At 34.0% G+C, this 18,293-nt stretch overlaps 1 protein-coding gene across 2 annotated transcripts in view; it reads right to left on the bottom strand.

Annotated features, from left to right (window-relative positions):
- Nucleotides 1-560: 560 nt before the first annotated feature.
- xylb (xylulokinase homolog (H. influenzae)) overlaps nucleotides 561-18,293 on the bottom strand; it is a 33,866-nt gene continuing 16,133 nt past the window's right edge. For both annotated transcript variants that reach the window (XM_082183479.1, XM_082183480.1), the window contains 4 exons: nucleotides 16,075-16,133; nucleotides 15,867-15,954; nucleotides 9,947-10,041; nucleotides 561-1,177 (listed from right to left, as the gene is read on the bottom strand). In XM_082183479.1, coding sequence (XP_082039605.1) covers nucleotides 1,121-1,177; nucleotides 9,947-10,041; nucleotides 15,867-15,954; nucleotides 16,075-16,133 — 299 coding nt within the window. In that variant the 3' untranslated portion in view covers nucleotides 561-1,120. The remainder of the gene's footprint in view (nucleotides 1,178-9,946; nucleotides 10,042-15,866; nucleotides 15,955-16,074; nucleotides 16,134-18,293) is intronic.

Here is an 18,293-nt window from a genome sequence, read left to right as displayed (position 1 = left end):
CACAGACATCATACAGTGTGATCATCCGGAGCTTCGAAAGTCCAGAGGGAGCACGAATCAACATTAAAGTCACCATGAAATCAAACTGGAATTTTGCAGTGTTTTTTCCTAAATGATTTATTAATGCATTGCACATCATTATTATTATTTTTAATCATTTTGAATCAGAATAACTTCATCTCTTCTCTTCTCTGATGACGAGGGCGGGGCTAGAACCTGTCACTTACATGAGATCCACCAATAGCAAACCACAACCATCCAATCAATTCCTCACGGACAAAATTAAGCCCCGCCCACATCTGTTCTTGTTCCAGAAGCGTTTCACTCGGATATACAGAGCAATAGGGAATAAAAGGCTATCACAATTTCATATTTAATGTGTTCAATATGAGACTCTATGATCTACTGAACCAGGATAAGCTATTCCTACCAGATCACATGATCAAGATAACCACAAAACTGGAAGAAAATGACATTAACGTGCAAAGTTCACCGTAATAACATCTTCTGGTCTTTGAGTTCCTTGTTCTCGCAGAGATAAATCCAGCCAAACACACGTGAACATCCTCAAACAGCCTTTCATTATGACATCCAGTCTCTTTACAGAAGCTCATGAACATGTGATCACATGATTCACACGTTTATGAAGGAATATGGAAAATCACGTCTTCTGTAGTCGAGCTGCTGGTAACCGAACTCAACTCGTTGCATAATTGATGAAGTTTGAGCTGAGTTGAGCAGAATAATGACACTATTGTCTGAAACTGAGGTAGTGTTGCAAAATCCATCACTTATGAAACTGTTATTGTCCTGTTTATGACTGTGAAGCGGCTCTGAAACTCTGGACTGTATAAAGCGCTACAGAAATAAAGCGGTTCTCATGATTTCTCTGTTGTTGTGGAACGTTTCAATGTTGTTACAGTCATTTATTTTACACAGTCGGTTAAATGTTTTAATTGGTAGTTAAAGTGTTAATGCATTTCTACAAAAATTTGTCATTGCAATTTATTATTTTAATAGTCTGGCATCCTTCATTTGTTATGCAACTATGAAATAATTTGAGTAAATCATATTTGAATAGTTGTATAACTGTATTGTAGATGTGGTGTATTAATATAGTTCACAGCAGAAGTTGATCTTCCAGCGCAGTGTATCTGAGCAGCAGCGGCGCATAAACCTGCAAACACAGAAAACACACGTCACACACACGTCACACACACACACACACACACACACACACACACACACACACACACACACACCATCCAGAGCTTCAGCATCTGACCTCTCAATAACACTAAAGATTAATGCATGTGTGTTTCTCTCTCTCTCTCTGAGGTTATGATGATGACGTCCACATCCAGCTCATATTTCTGTGATATCTAAAGCATACACATATAATCAGGTTTTGTTCTGTATCGGATTTGATACGGCATCTTCAGTTTTCCTTGAGGAGTTTATTACAACCATATGCTAATATCTCGTTGAGCAATATGATAAAAACACCAATGATCAATAAATAATTAAATTGGTTAATAATAATAATAGCATTAATAACAATTATTATATGCATGTTTTATTTTTATTATTATAATTATTATTATAGTTATTTTAATGATTGTTTATTATTATTATGTTTTATGGTTATTTTTTATTATTATTTGTTTTACAATTATCATTGTATTTAAGTTGAATGAATATGAATTATTCTTGTTCTTTTTCTTATTATAAGCATAATTATTATATTTAAGTTGAATGATTATTTATTATTATTATCCTTTAATCCATTAAAACATTTATAATTATACATATCATTTTTAATAATTATATGTATATTGATCATATTCATAATTATTTATAATTTTTTTATAGTTATTATTGTATTTAACCTTAATGATTATTACTATAATTATTTTATAATGATACTAATTATTATTATTATTATTGTATTTATGTTTAATTAATTTTTCTATTATTATTTTTTATATTTTTATTTATTTATTTTTAATTCATTTATTGATATATTATTAACACTTTTTGGGCATTAAATCAAACACAAACTGATTTATAATCAGCTTTTCTCTTCTGTCACATTCACATGTGTGACGCCTGCAGTGCTGTCTATGTAGGGCGCCGCAGACTCTTCACTACACAGGGGTCCAGCTGACTTTATATCCCACTGAAGTGTGTCTGAATCAATACTGGACAAGTACAACTACTGGAAATAAAATGATCATCAGGATTTATGACTCCATCAGATGATGGAGAAGAGCACTGGTCGTGTCGTGCGCTCAGGGAAGGGTTTGTTAGACCGTCTCCATCATGTTTTCTCCCTCGGAAAATTGCTTTCCGGCCCTTGACATGATCCATTGATTTTGTGTGCGGGCAGGAGTGTGTGTAACATGTCAACAGCATTAACACAAGTGTGACGCAACTGAGGATGAGGAGGAGAACAGGTCAAGAGCAGACAATATCACTGAGTCAGCAAAAACTCTGAAGGTCAGAATCAGCGCTTCTATAATACACACAATCTTAATAAACAACAGCACTTTATATATGTGTATTTGTTTTCTTTCAGCATTTTATACACGGGGACTAAAACATTTTGGGGTCAGTACGATTTTTTTTAAATTAATACTTTTATTCAGAAAGGCGACAGTAGAGACATTTATTATGTTACAAAATATTCTATTTTAATTCAATGCTGTTCTTTTGAACTTTCTATTCATCAATGAATCCCGAATAAATGTATCAGTTTCCACACGGTTTTCAACACTGATAATAATCTTAAATGTTTCTTGAGCATCAAATCATCACATTAGAGTGAGTTCTGAAGGATCATGTGACACTGAAGACTGGAGTAATGATGCTGAAAATTCAGCTTTGATCACAGGAATAAATTACACTTTAACATATATTAAAATAGAAAACATTTATTTTAAACTGTCATAATATTTCACAATATTTCTTTTAAAAACGTAAAAACAGCTGTTTTAAAGTGTAAAAATATATATTTTTAAATTGGCAGTATTTTTTATTAATTAAATGCAGCATCAGTGAGCAAGAAGAAGCATTACAACTTTTGAACGTTAATTGTGATGAGCATCATATGATCTAATAATCAGGACTAAAAACTGATTCAAATTAAGAATTGATCTTGTGAATCAATTCTGTTGACAGACTCAGGAATCATCCGTCATGTCTCGCAGTTTAACAAGGCAAGGCTAGTTTATGAATACAGCACATTTCATACACTATGGCAATTCAAAGTGCTTTACACAGAGAGGAATCAAAATAATCACAAAATAAAAGCAGTTTTTTGAAAAACAAGTAAATGTAACGGCACATGTTTCCTTTTTTAAACGCATTATTGTGCAAAGCAATCATTTCCCTGTATGAGCCTCGCAAGCAGAGTGACTTCTGTTTCTGCTGCTTTAGGGCAGGTTACTGTCTCACACACACACACACACACACACACACACACACACACACACACACACACACACACACACACACACACACACACACACACACACACACACACACACACACACACACACACACACACACACACACACACACACACACACACACACACACACACACACACGTCTCCGTACAGAAGTGCACATTCAAACACACTGAACGGTAATCCGCGTGATTGATTCCTCTCTGCCGATCTGATGTTTCCCACCGATCAGAACTGACACGATCCCACCGGAGTTTGAAGAGATACAGCTCAAACTATCAGAGATGCACTTAAAAACACGAGGAACTGAACAAAAGGACGTGTGGGGAAGAAAAATAATAATAATAAAAAAACAGCAATTTCTGCTTTTAAAGAAAAGCAAGTTACTGCAAGATTTTTACAATAATTCACCAGAATAAAATGTTAAATATCACAATGAAAGGACACTAAAGGTCATTAAAGGGGTGGTATAATGCCCTTTTCACAAGATGTAAAATAAGTCTCTGATGTCCCCAGAGTGTGTGTGTGAAGTTTTAGCTCAAAATACCCCACAGATATTGTTATATAGCATGTTAAAATTGTCACTTTTTGAGGGTGAGCAAAAACACACCGTTTTGTGTCTGTCCCTTTAAATGCAAATGAGCTGCTGCTCCCGGCACAGGGGGCGGAGCTTCATCAGCTTGTGTCCTTTTACCTCACACACACATGCACTGAACATTTCTAAACTTTTAGCCTTTTATGTTCAAACCGGAGTCGGACAATGATGGAGAGACTCAAGAAGAAGTGACAACATGTAGAAGCAACAGGACATTTCTGAAGGGTTAGTTGATGAATTTATGTAGATTATGTGGAATTAACTATCTTCTAGTCATTGATTAGCATATTCTGTCTTGATAATCTATAAATCGTGTTCCGGGGGCGGGGTTTATGTAAATTGTAGGGTTGGTGATGTCACTAACCTGGGAGGAATGTGGTGTAGTCTCTACCAGACGTTTGTTGTAGTCCTTAAAAAGCAATTTCTTTAAAAGCAAATCTCTCCCTTTGCTTTGAACTTTGAGCGTCGTAACTTTGCAGATGTTGTTTATGATCAAACAGCAACATTACACACTAACTAAAGTTAGAAAAGTCAAATCATACTCAACCACCCCTTTAAAGTCAACATGAAATCAACATTAACTTGTAATTAATTCATGTTCCTGGTCTTTCTGTAAATGATTCGTCATTCACATTATAAAAAAAAAAAGATGTTTCCTCATAATCTTTCATCAAAATCTCTGAAACAAATTTGCATTTTGGCTGATGTCACTTTAGTAGTTTTTATGAATTATTGGTTAATGGGTAACACTTTACACTGAGGTTAACTTTAATTAACTGCACTAAACATGAGCAAAACTAAAGTAGGCTATGTGTTAATCTTACTTAGTTCATTTCAACATTTACTAATAAAATCCTAAATTGTATTTGTTAACATTGCTGTATTTTTAGACTTCCAGTCTTTCATATTCTGCCCTATTTTCCTGCAAATATTCGGCTTAGGAAAATAATTGGCTGTCAATGTCATTTCATGTTGACTTAAAAAAAGTAATCCAACCATTAGTAGCATTTACTGAAGTGTGAAGAAGAAAACAGAAAACAAAGAGACACAACTCCAGCTCTTCTTAAGGAATGAGATACATAAGCGATATTGGAGATATAATCAAGGCCCATTTGATTTGAATATGAAGTTGATGTAAGCGCTTCAGGTCAGAGCGAGTTATTACGGTTATAATAATCCCGAGCCCTGAGCACGACACACGCTAATATAATCAAAAGCATATCTGTAATTCATGTTCCTCGAGCTACATGGAAGCCCGTTTCAGTCACACAGGGAAAATATGCTTTGGTGAATTCATTATTATGAGATGAAGGGTATGTTTACATGACAACGATTAGAAAGGGTAAAGTTTTTAAAAATCTTTGTGTTCAGACAAAACGCTCCCCGTTCACACAGATCCACGGAAACGACTGAAATCGCTGTATTCTGCTATCAGGCCAGTAGATGGCGATGTCACTTTGTAAATAAACTACGCACCTATTGACTGAACACGTCACACGCGTGTGCATGACGTCACCGTTTTCACACATTTGCATGTTTGTAGATTATGATATCAGTATGATGTTCAAAAACTTGCCCTTTGAAACCCGTTTTCAAAACGCAGTTGTCATGTGAACGGCCAAAATGCATCAAATGTTTTCCGTTTTTCGATGAAAACGGTGTCGTGTAAACGACCCATAAAATTATGACATATTAAGTCATAACTATGAGATAAAAAGTGACTATTTTTTGACAAATATCAAAAATAGAACATACGTAGTCATAATTACAATAAAAAGTGAAAATTATGACAATTTATGACAAAGTCAATTATGAGATTAAAAGTAAATTATGAGAAAAGTTAAATTAAGGCATTTTTTACTTTTTATGTCATAATTATTACATTTTATACACACTTTCAACTTTTTAATATAAGTTCAACTCTTAATATAAGTAAAAATTATGACATACTAAGTCATAATTAAGATAAAAGTAGAAATAATGACAAACTAAGTCATAATTTATGATAAAAAGTAAATAGAAAAAAGTCAAAAAAAGAGAAAAGATAAATTAAGGCATTATTTTTTTTATTATTACTTTTTATGTCATTATTTTGAGTTAATTTTTTTTTATTTTTTTTTACTGTGACTTTTTATTTCATAATTATGATTTACAATAAGTCCAAATTATGAGTTATATTTATGCGATAAAAAGTCAAAATTAACATAAATTTAAACATAAATAACATTAAGTAAATCATAATGACATACTAATGTAAAAGTAAACTATGAGACATAAGTCAATTATGAGAAAAGTTGAAAATTCATAATTTTGACTTTTTATGTCCTAATCATGTCTTAGTATGCCATAATGTCAAGTTTTAATCACATATTTATGATAATTGTGATTTTTGTGTCATAATTATGATTTACCAAAGCATGTTTTTTTTTTTTCATGTGGCGGAAAAGGGCTTCCATACATTTCACAATAGTGACTAAAAAAGTTTTGGAAGTTAGAATATGTTGCATAGTACAATTAACTTTATATGGAAATTTCCATAATCACTTTGTTTCTGGATATTAATATGTCAAAGACGTTAACAGAGTAATTTATCTAGAAATGATAATTCTGTCATCACTTACTCACTTAATATGACTTTATTTCATTTGTGTCGAGCTCCACCAGAACAGAACAGCACGACTCTCTCTCTCTTTACTGCTACTCTTCTGAAGTCCAAGGCTTTCAGTGGACAACGGCTTCAGTTTCAGTGTGCTTTTACTCGTGCAATACAACACACAGCTCACATATAGATGATGTTATTCACATTCTGCTCAACATCTCCTTTTGTGTTCTGCAAAAGAATGTCTGATCTCTAATACACATATTCAACCTTCAGCAACAGCATTCAGAAAGAAAAACTGATCGTAATGTTTCCTGTTGAGCTGTCAAAGCCAAACTCATGCATAGTAATGAGCTTTAAGCCTGTCACCTCATTCACAGAGCATGATGGGAAATTTTTGTTCAATTTGCCTTTTGCTAAATAGAGCTGTCAATCTTAGCTGTAATCGGGAAGGTGGTTAAAACGCTTCTGACAAGTACACTGGACCACCAAAAAACAAAATATAATATAATTGGTTCATAAAAACAAATCATACTTGTACTTTGACATATTAATATCCAGAAACAAAGTGAAATGTATGGAAATTTCCATTAAAAAGTTCACTGTACTTTGCAACATATTCTAACTTCCAGAACTCAAAACGTCCTCCCCTTCCTCTATTATTAAATAGAATAACTAATAAAACATAATTATTTAAATAATATACTTATAATAAAATTACTTGAATAATATAATTATAATAAAATTATTTAAATATAATTATAACAAGCATTTTAAAATAAATGCATACGTTTAAATGCATTTAATAAATACATTAAAACGCAATAAATATATAAATAAATAAATAATTTAAATACATTTAAATGCATTTCAACAAATTACATTTTAAATTAAATTAAATAAATACATTTAAATGCAATAATTAAACTTAAATGCATTTAAACAAGTGAATTTAAATACATTTCAACAAATTACTTTAATAAATTCAAATGCATTCAAGAAATAAATTTAAATGCAATAAATGAATGATTAAATAATTAAATAAACAAACAGTTTCTGCAAAAATAAATATAAAGAAATAACCGATAGTGTGCATATGCGTGATGTTGAATTTTGAGAAATTAGGCAATTTGCACAACAACATCTGAATCCACATATGGGTTAGCATAATATACAGAAATGAGGAAACACACACACACACACACACACACACACACACACACACACACACACACACACACACACACACACACACACACACACATATATATATATATATATATAAAGCGTTATAAATGATATTAGGGTGAACTTCAATTCTCTTGACTTCTGTTGTTCAGGATCATGTTAACACGACATCGATGCATCAGTCTTATATTTTCTGTTAAGTATGAGTGCTTTATTATTTTCCTCCTGCGGGTTCATGAAGTCTAATAGTGTTTGTAAAGCTTTATAAGATCCAGCGCTCAATGAAAGAGTCCTTATCTAATGTCAGTTCGGCTCGTCCCGGACTGACCCTGCAGAACGAGCAGAGAGGAGAGCATGTCATTTCCTACACAACCCGTCTCTCTAAACGAGAAGAAGCGTTTAATGAAGACGCAGTGACTCATAACGCAGAGTTCAGCGGGTAAAAACACAGGAGACACGCAGCGTGAAGAGGTCACAGTGACTCCAGTTTCACTAATAACAGCAGATAGTTCTTGTCAGGACTCAACAATAAAGAGACACTGTTACTACATTATATATGTGGATTTAAAGAGGTTCCTGTTTAAGCATGAAGAAGTTCTTCTCTATATCAGTGTCAGTGTTTCTGAACTCCTGAAACGCCTCCATTGTAGTCTTGAGTTTCTTCCGGGAATGAACACGCCACAATATTCCTCATTATAATAATTAATACGCAGAATAAAGGGGCGGGGCCTGGTTGAGTTAGTTAATAGTGTGTTAAACTGGCGGTTATGGTAAGGGGCGGGGCTTTCCCAAACACAATCGAAGCGCTCGACCAATCACAACACACTGCTCCAGCCGACCAATCAGAGCACAGTGTGCTTTTCAGAAGGAGGGGCTTCATAGAGACAGGAAGTAAACAGAGCGTTACTGACAGACTGGGAAGAGAGGAGCCGCAACAATGGAGAATATGAGGAGAATAATCAACATTTATTTATTTATTTTTATTTATTTATTTATTTATTTCAAGCAAATAGTGTGACAACAGAAAAAAATACATAATAATAATAAGAATAATAATAGTAAGAATAATAACTTATACACTTATAATAATAAATATAATTTATAATTGAATAATCAACATTCAAGCAGGAAAACCTGCTCTAGTAGAGCCTGAAAACATCAAGACTTTGAATAGGGAATAATATGGATATTTAAATGAGTGGAATTTACAACAACGTCAATCCATTATGTCCGATTCATGAATGAATTATTCCTCTGAGTCGATGAATCAATACGTGAACTGAATCGCTCAGGGTCCCGATCTCGGGTCAACGACTAAATTAATTTTAGTATTGTTTAATGGCAAATTATAGTTTGGTTCTGATAACTATGTATCATGAGCTGAATCACAGCTGCAACAAACTGGATTAGAACATGAATCACAATAAACGCCCTTGTTAATGCAACTAAATCGATATGTAATAAACAGCAATGTGTTCCTACATAAAAAAATAAAATAATGTAGGAATGTCAGTAAAATAAAGGAATCATTGAATCATTTTTAAATTGATTCTTTGAAATTAACATTTGAAAAGAAGTGATTTGCAGACTTTCAAATATTACAATACATCACAGAAAAACTAAGCGATTTATTGACCTTGAACATGTGCAATAACATCATCAGTGTGAGATTTAGACTTTTGAGACTTTTTTTATTATATTATTCAGTTAGAAAGAACCATGAATCATAAATAAATCATGATAAGCCATTTTTTTAATAGCAAAAATGTTTATGAATCTATCAGTTATTCATTTATAAACACTATTTAGCTGTAAAAAGCAGACATGCAGTGATCGAAAGCTGCAAATATTCCAGCTAATATATGTTAAAAACCTAAGGTAGGTAATTTAGGTAATTTAACCTAATTTTAAATTGTGTTTTTGTTTGCGAGACGTCCACATCTTTCACTGCTTTATATTTGGATCAGTTCACAAATGACATCACAGAATCGAAAGATTCTGAAAGCGATAAAAATGCTGCTGTAATGCAACAGCACAGTGTGAATACTCCTGAAGGGAAATACTGTGAAGTGTGTGTGTGTGTGTGTGTTTGTACCTCGAGAGCTCCTGGTTCGGGTCTCACGGCCAGCTGTGGATCCGGAGCGCTCCGGGTCGTCTCGGAGAACGATTGTCCTGTTTCTGCCATCAGGCCTGAGGAACACAGTCACCATCACTGAACACACTCCATTACTGAACACACACCATCACTTAACACACTCCATTACTGAACACACACCATCACTGAACACACACCATCACTGAACACACACCGTCACTGAACACACACCATCACTGAACACACACCATCACTCTACATATTCAAAATATTGGGTTTGTGTGTTTCATAAAGAGTTTAATGCAATAGTATAAATTACAATCCAAATTTCATTCATTTTATGGAATAGAGCAGCTCAGACAAAAACTAACTAAATATATACAACTTTTATTGTGCTTTTTTTATCCTTATTTTAGAGATTTTAACTATAAATCACAATAACGAATAGAGCAACTCAGAAAAAACTAACTAATAAATAAACTTTGCTTTTTGTCCTTTTTAGAGATTTTAACTATAAATCACAATAACGAATAGAGCAACTCAGAAAAAACTAACAAACTAAATAAATAAACTTTGCTTTTAATAACTATAAATCACAATCTAATTTTAATTTTAAGGAATAGAACAGATCAGACTAATACAATAATTTAAATAAATAAATAAAACATTTATGATGTTTTTTTAATCCTTATTTTATAGATTTTAACCATAAATCATGATCCAAATTTCATTTTATGAAATAGAGCAATCAGAAGAAAAAAAAGAAAAAAAAAGGCATACAACTTTTACAGAGCTTTTAACAATAATCCCCATCTAAATTCACCCTCTAAATTCATACAAAGAAGTGTTCATGAAGTTTGCAATCTATATTTCACTTCTATTACCAGTTCATTAGTAGATATCACAAAAGCACGTTCTCAAGATTTCATGTTGCCTGGAGAAATCTATAATTTTCCAGTCGTTTCATATAATTAATAGCCGCTACTTTTTAGCCGGAAACTTGATTGATATAAAAGAAAAAGCACTTTATATCTGAAATCAAAAATGTGTGACGGTTAAAATCTGTGGTTTCATGACATGTTGTCCAAATCAAACATGAAAAGGTCTGTCACACAGTATTTTTTATTTCATTTTGTTGGGTGTGATCATGATCAACAAGTTTCAGACACACAGTGATATTCATCTGACGTCTTCACGACACAATGCTCAAACTCCAGTGAATCACAGGCATTATGGCACTGAGAAGAGCAGAATAATGAGAGGAGCCATGAAGGCCTGATACCGCGACTTCATTTGAAAGGAATATTGAGCCGAGTGATTTGCTTATGAGAGGATGCGATGAACCGTATCCAGGAGACGGCCGTCCATATGATGTCATGTGATATAAGATGCAAGAGTTGCTTATGAAATCATAGACAAAAGCAAACAGACTCAAAATAAGGACCAGCACATCTTACAAAGCATCGCATCACTGACCTTTCGTAGGAGTGGACGGATCTATCGGCATAATAGGCCTGAACTCACACACACACACACACACACACACACACACGACAGGCGGTCAGTGTGTTAACAGATGCCACAGTGTGTAATGGTTTCTCAGAAGTTGCTTCATCTCGTGTGAAAGACTAATGAGGATTTACAGCAACTAACACAGTTTCTCTTTCGGCTCGCAGTCGTTGCGTCATCATCTGAGACGCTGTACGTACGGTACACTCCATGATCAATACACACCAGATTACATCTGAGTTTCATATACTTTATCTTGACAGACAAGACTTGAAAAAAAGTGATTAAGCTTCAAACACACAATCATGTGAATACAACAATATAACATAATATTATGCACTTTGAAACTTTTTATTTTTTTGATTATATTATTTTAAATATTATATTAAATTACATAATTAAAATAAAATGGATTGAAATTATGTAATTGTAATAAAATTAAATAAATAAAATTATTATAATAAAATTATTTGAATTTCATTATTATAATACGAAAAAAAAAATGCATTTATCCAAACAAACTTAAATGCATTCAAACAAATTAAATATAAATGCATTTAAAACCAATTACATTTTCAATGCATTTAACCAAAAAACGTATATGAATTTAAATAAATAAAATTTTAATGCATTTGAACGAATACATTTTCAATGCATTTAACCAAATAAATGGAAATGCATTTAAACATAAATGGTATAAAGGTGGTATGGTATGGTATTTTATATATTTATATACAAAATAAAATAAATAAAGGCAAATTGATAAAGGCAAATAAATATATATAAATAGCTCACGCGACTGGCTCATTTGTAAGGATTACAGCATGCAGGTTGTGTATTAATCATATTAATATTATGCCAATCATACTAATGGCAATGCTAATGTCTCTCTGCAGGTGTTACACACTCGGCTCGCTGGTTTATTCTCCAGCATGTTCAGATCCAGCAAACGCAGCAGAAACACTGTTCTCACTGCAGAGACTCTAACAGCCAGCAGCAAACACAATAAATCATGACAGGCGATTAAATCCAGCGGCAGACGGAATGAAAATGGACTTGTGTTGACGTGAGCGAGCGTTGACTGGAGTCAGAAGACCAGCGCTAACTAAAGGCCTTCAGTTACGACAGATCATCGGGTTCAACGCTCGAGGCTTCGTTTCTTTACTGACTCACCACAAGAACGCATGATTGAACGCATGATTAATCCGTCTAATGGATCATAATCTAACAGAGTTTTGGAAACTGATTCAGACCACATCCGTCATGAACTCAATCTCGCTTATCCTGATAAAAAGACTCTTATGTTTCACAGTGCAGGCAAACGTTTGTCTGAGAGGAAAAGCAACAGCACTTCAGATCTGATCAGACCTTTTCTGACAGTTCGCAACACGTTTTACTTCTGTAAAGATTGAATAAAAAAAGCATGCATTCACACACATCCACTATCAAGCATTCACACACATCCACTATCATGCATTCACACACATCCACTATCAAGCATTCACACACATCCACTATCAAGCATTCACACACATCCACTATCATGCATTCACACACATCCACTATCAAGCATTCACACACATCCACTATCATGCATTCACACACATCCACTATCATGCATTCACACACATCCACTATCAAGCATTCACACACATCCACTATCAAGCATTCACACACATCCACTATCAAGCATTCACACACATCCACTATCATGCATTCACACACATCCACTATCATGCATTCACACACATCCACTATCATGCATTCACACACATCCACTATCATGCATTCACACACATCCACTATCATGCATTCACACACATCCACTATCAAGCATTCACACACATCCACTATCAAGCATTCACACACATCCACTATCAAGCATTCACACACATCCACTATCATGCATTCACACACATCCACTATCATGCATTCACACACACATCCACTATCAAGCATTCACACACATCCACTATCATGCATTCACACACACATCCACTATCAAGCATTCACACACATCCACTATCATGCATTCACACACATCCACTATCATGCATTCACACACATCCACTATCATGCATTCACACACATCCACTATCATGCATTCACACACATCCACTATCAAGCATTCACACACATCCACTATCAAGCATTCACACACATCCACTATCAAGCATTCACACACATCCACTATCATGCATTCACACACATCCACTATCATGCATTCACACACACATCCACTATCAAGCATTCACACACATCCACTATCATGCATTCACACACATCCACTATCATGCATTCACACACATCCACTATCATGCATTCACACACATCCACTATCATGCATTCACACACATCCACTATCAAGCATTCACACACATCCACTATCAAGCATTCACACACATCCACTATCAAGCATTCACACACATCCACTATCATGCATTCACACACATCCACTATCATGCATTCACACACATCCACTATCATGCATTCACACACACATCCACTATCAAGCATTCACACACATCCACTATCATGCATTCACACACATCCACTATCATGCATTCACACACATCCACTATCAAGCATTCACACACATCCACTATCATGCATTCACACACATCCACTATCATGCATTCACACACATCCACTATCATGCATTCACACACATCCACTATCAAGCATTCACACACATCCACTATCAAGCATTCACACACATCCACTATCAAGCATTCACACACATCCACTATCATGCATTCACACACATCCACTATCATGCATTCACACACATCCACTATCATGCATTCACACACATCCACTATCATGCATTCACACACATCCACTATCATGCATTCACACACATCCACTATCATGCATTCACACACATCCACTATCATGCATTCACACACATCCACTATCATGCATTCACACACATCCACTATCATGCATTCACACACATCCACTATCAAGCATTCACACACATCCACTATCATGCATTTACACACATCCACTATCAAGCATTCACACACATCCACTATCATGCATTCACACACATCCACTATCAAGCATTCACACACATCCACTATCATGCATTTACAGGAATCCAACGAAGGAAGTCGCTCTCCATGTAAAGTCTAACGTCTATTAAAGAAAGCGATGACCCAGGGTCATTAATGACTGTTAGTATGAAGCAGAAAGTCTTCATCATTCAGACAGAGATTAAAGTCTCATCTGTGTGTGTTTGATTCTGGTAATGAAGCAGTGAAGAGCGACTGGCTTTTAAACGACGCTCTCCATCACATCATATTAACATGATCAGACCGAAGCGTCTGTCTGAGTTTCGGCCCTCACACACTCAAAAGCAAAAGACATCATTAGTGGAGTAAAACGAGCTTCCTCTGTACGATCAGATCGATGCTGGACGTCAAAGAGACGGAGACGGTGGAGGCTCAACTGAAGGACACACAGTTATTCAGATGCTCTGCTCAGTTAGTGAAGCATCGCTCTGTTCCTTCAGTCTGGGGTGCCAAATATAACATATTGGTCAGATTTACCTAAATACATATTTAATAAAACATTCAAATGTCTCATTTATCATATATATTACATATTATATAATTTATCACATTTTATAGTATGTATATTATATTATTATAGTATGCATATACTGTATATTATAAAGTATTTTTCATGCATTAGTACTTATTAAAAAAAAAAGAATGATATGAAAAATAAAAAATAATTCAAAAATAATAAAAGAAAAAAAACTATTACCTATAAATATAAATCCTAAATCTATTACTATTATATACAAAAAATATTTAAGCAAATGCAAATTAGTGAAATCTCATATGGATTTATATTTAACATTTAAATGAAAATTTTAATTACGTTTACATTTAATACATTAATAGTATAGTTTATACATTAAAATACATTAAAATACAGCATTATCTTATAAAATGTGAATCTGGTACATCATCCTTCAACTAGCGGATATAAAATAAAATAACATAAAATAATTAAAAATAAACTATTACATATAAATCTTACATCTATTTTTGTCCAAATGTAAATATTACATCTAACTTTAAATCAAAATGTTAAATAAATAAAAAATCTTGAATGTCAATTAAAAAAATGTAAATGTTAGTTACATTTAATGATAATGACTTAATGTATATTAATATAATTAATTAATTTATGTATTCATATATTAATCAAAATACATAAAAATGAGACATTTGAAATGGCATTATCTTATAAAATGTAAATATGGCAAATCTCCCTTCAACTAGTAGATCTAGTGATGACATGTACACTAAGGTTAATAGTTGTGTATTGACCAATCAGACGACAGGACCAGAATGATCTGTGTTATAAGAGAACTATAAGCATGATCAGTGTTTACCGTGCAGAGCTCTGTAAGCGCCGCCCAGACAGGAAGAGTTCGGCACGTCGATGGTGTAAACCGGAGCGTTGAACACATCAGACAGAACCTGTGGAGTTCAGATATGAACCAACATTACAAGTCCTGACATAATGATCAGATGCATCATAATATATGCTATAACTACACACTCATATTCATGTGATCAGTGTTGATCCTAAAATAATACCTGTAAAATGTCCTTGTTAGCTGACGCTCCTCCTGTGGCCAGCACTCGAGTGCCCTGAACTACAGGAGAGAGAGAGAGGGATTTATAGTTATATATCATCATCATAATCTATGTGACAACTAACTAGATTAACAGACAGATCATAACAGAAGAGCTGTGTGTGTGTGTGTGTGTGTGTGTGTGTGTGTGTGTGTGTGTGTGTGTGTGTGTGTGTGAGTGAAGCATGCCAGACATCAGTCATGTTAACACTGCCATCACAGGCTGAATGAGACATAAAACATTATGTTATGCTAATTAAAAGCATAATTCAGCCGGCATAAAGCATATAAACAAATGTTATGCAATAAAATGGCACATAAAAAGGAAAATCACTGCAGATCCAAAACGTAAAATTATTGCACCTGTAAAATTTGAGTACCATGAGGAACAGATCTGAGATCAGCAAACTGCATCTTTATAGAGAACATGAGCCTGATAATCAGACAGAAAGTGATGGAGATAATAAACATAAATATATAAAACACCACATGCAGTGAATCTCGGTGTGATTCTTCATAAGCATAAGCAATACAACACTGCAGGTATTTACTGGAGGAGTCTCTGGTTTGGCTTTTTCCCAGCATTCCCTCCGCATAAAAAGACTGACGGAATGATTAAGATCAGCCTCATTTGCATTCATTAAATATTCATGAGACTCGTTCCTAAGAGCGTGTGTGTGTGTGTGTGTGTGTGCATGAGGAGAAATGCGCAGAAACACACACACGCTCAGATCTACAGGTGCTGCTGAAGACACACACACACACACACACACACACACACACACACACACACACACACACACACACACACACACACACACACACACACACCTATTGTGTTACTCCTACACATGAATATAACACCAGTCATTAGAAAGAAAGAAAGAAACCCAGGGTATATTTACATAAAATTTTAAAACCTGCACATCATTACCATAATAATAATAATAATACATTTTTATTTGGCGATACAAATAACAGTAATACTGTATAGTTTTGTTTTAATTCACTTTTATGCATTAGACCGGTTTAAAATTTTCAAAAAGCAAGAGACAATTTCTAAATCTTAATTTTGAACACCTTTGAAAAGTGGATTAAAAACATTTTAATGTGAATTACAGCTTTATTTTTACATTAAGGCATTTAAAAACTTTTAAGTATGCGTGGACACCCTGAAAGCAATAAAGAAAGAAATGAATATTACAAGCAAAAATAAATGTAAATCTTACTTATAAAAATAAATATAAATGCAACTAAAAATACATCATTTAAATGTGAATTCCTTCCATTTGGATTTATAATTAACATCCGGATCATTAAAAATTACATTCAGCTTTTATATGAAACACTTACACATTTTTTTTTTTTTTTTTAAGAATAAATGTTAAATAAATATTGTTTTTATACAATACAGATATTCAACAGAATGAATAATTCCAGCCTCAGAGCATCAATATCCTCATTAATCACATCCAAAATAAAAGTTTGTGTTTACACATACATATATATGTATATATATATTTTATATTTGCATGTATATATTGTCTATATTTATATAAAATATAAATATGTCATATATAAATAATACATTTTTCTTAAATATATACATGCGTGTGTGTATTTAAATATACAAAATAATTATACACAGTACACACATACACATATTAGTAAACACAAACTTTTATTTTGTATGCGATTAATCAAAATTTTAGTGAGATATGCTAATTTAATGAGATCTCCATCCATATGAGTCAGAGTAAACTGTGAGGGGGTGTGGCCATCTTCATCATCATCATCATCATCATCAGTGCCTTCTCACAGGGATACATTGCAAAAGCACATATATATTCAGGACAGAGAGAATCACACGGACGCACACAGAATGAATCACATGGTTATTTATTGATCAATAATGCAAATGCGCTCTCCATGCATCTCATATCCTGAGCCGGCGCCGGCGCCGTGTTTCTCAATCAACAAGCTTCTGATGTGGTGTTTTCATGCACTGAAACGCACCCATGCGTCTGCAGGCTCATTGAGATGTTAGTGTTGACTACAGAGCCTGCATGTGCATTATTAATAACTATTGACAGACGTGTCCAGCGTGACTCTGGTTAAACCCTGGTCAGAACACCGCTGACCTGCGGATGAGAGCGCGTTCACATCACGCCATCGCCCTGC

This window comes from Leuciscus leuciscus (genome assembly GCF_965113295.1).
Source record: "Leuciscus leuciscus genome assembly, chromosome: 11".
Classification (NCBI taxonomy): Eukaryota; Metazoa; Chordata; class Actinopteri; order Cypriniformes; family Leuciscidae; genus Leuciscus; species Leuciscus leuciscus.
Note: the sequence above shows the minus strand (reverse complement) of the source record. Positions and strands in the feature narration are given on the sequence as shown.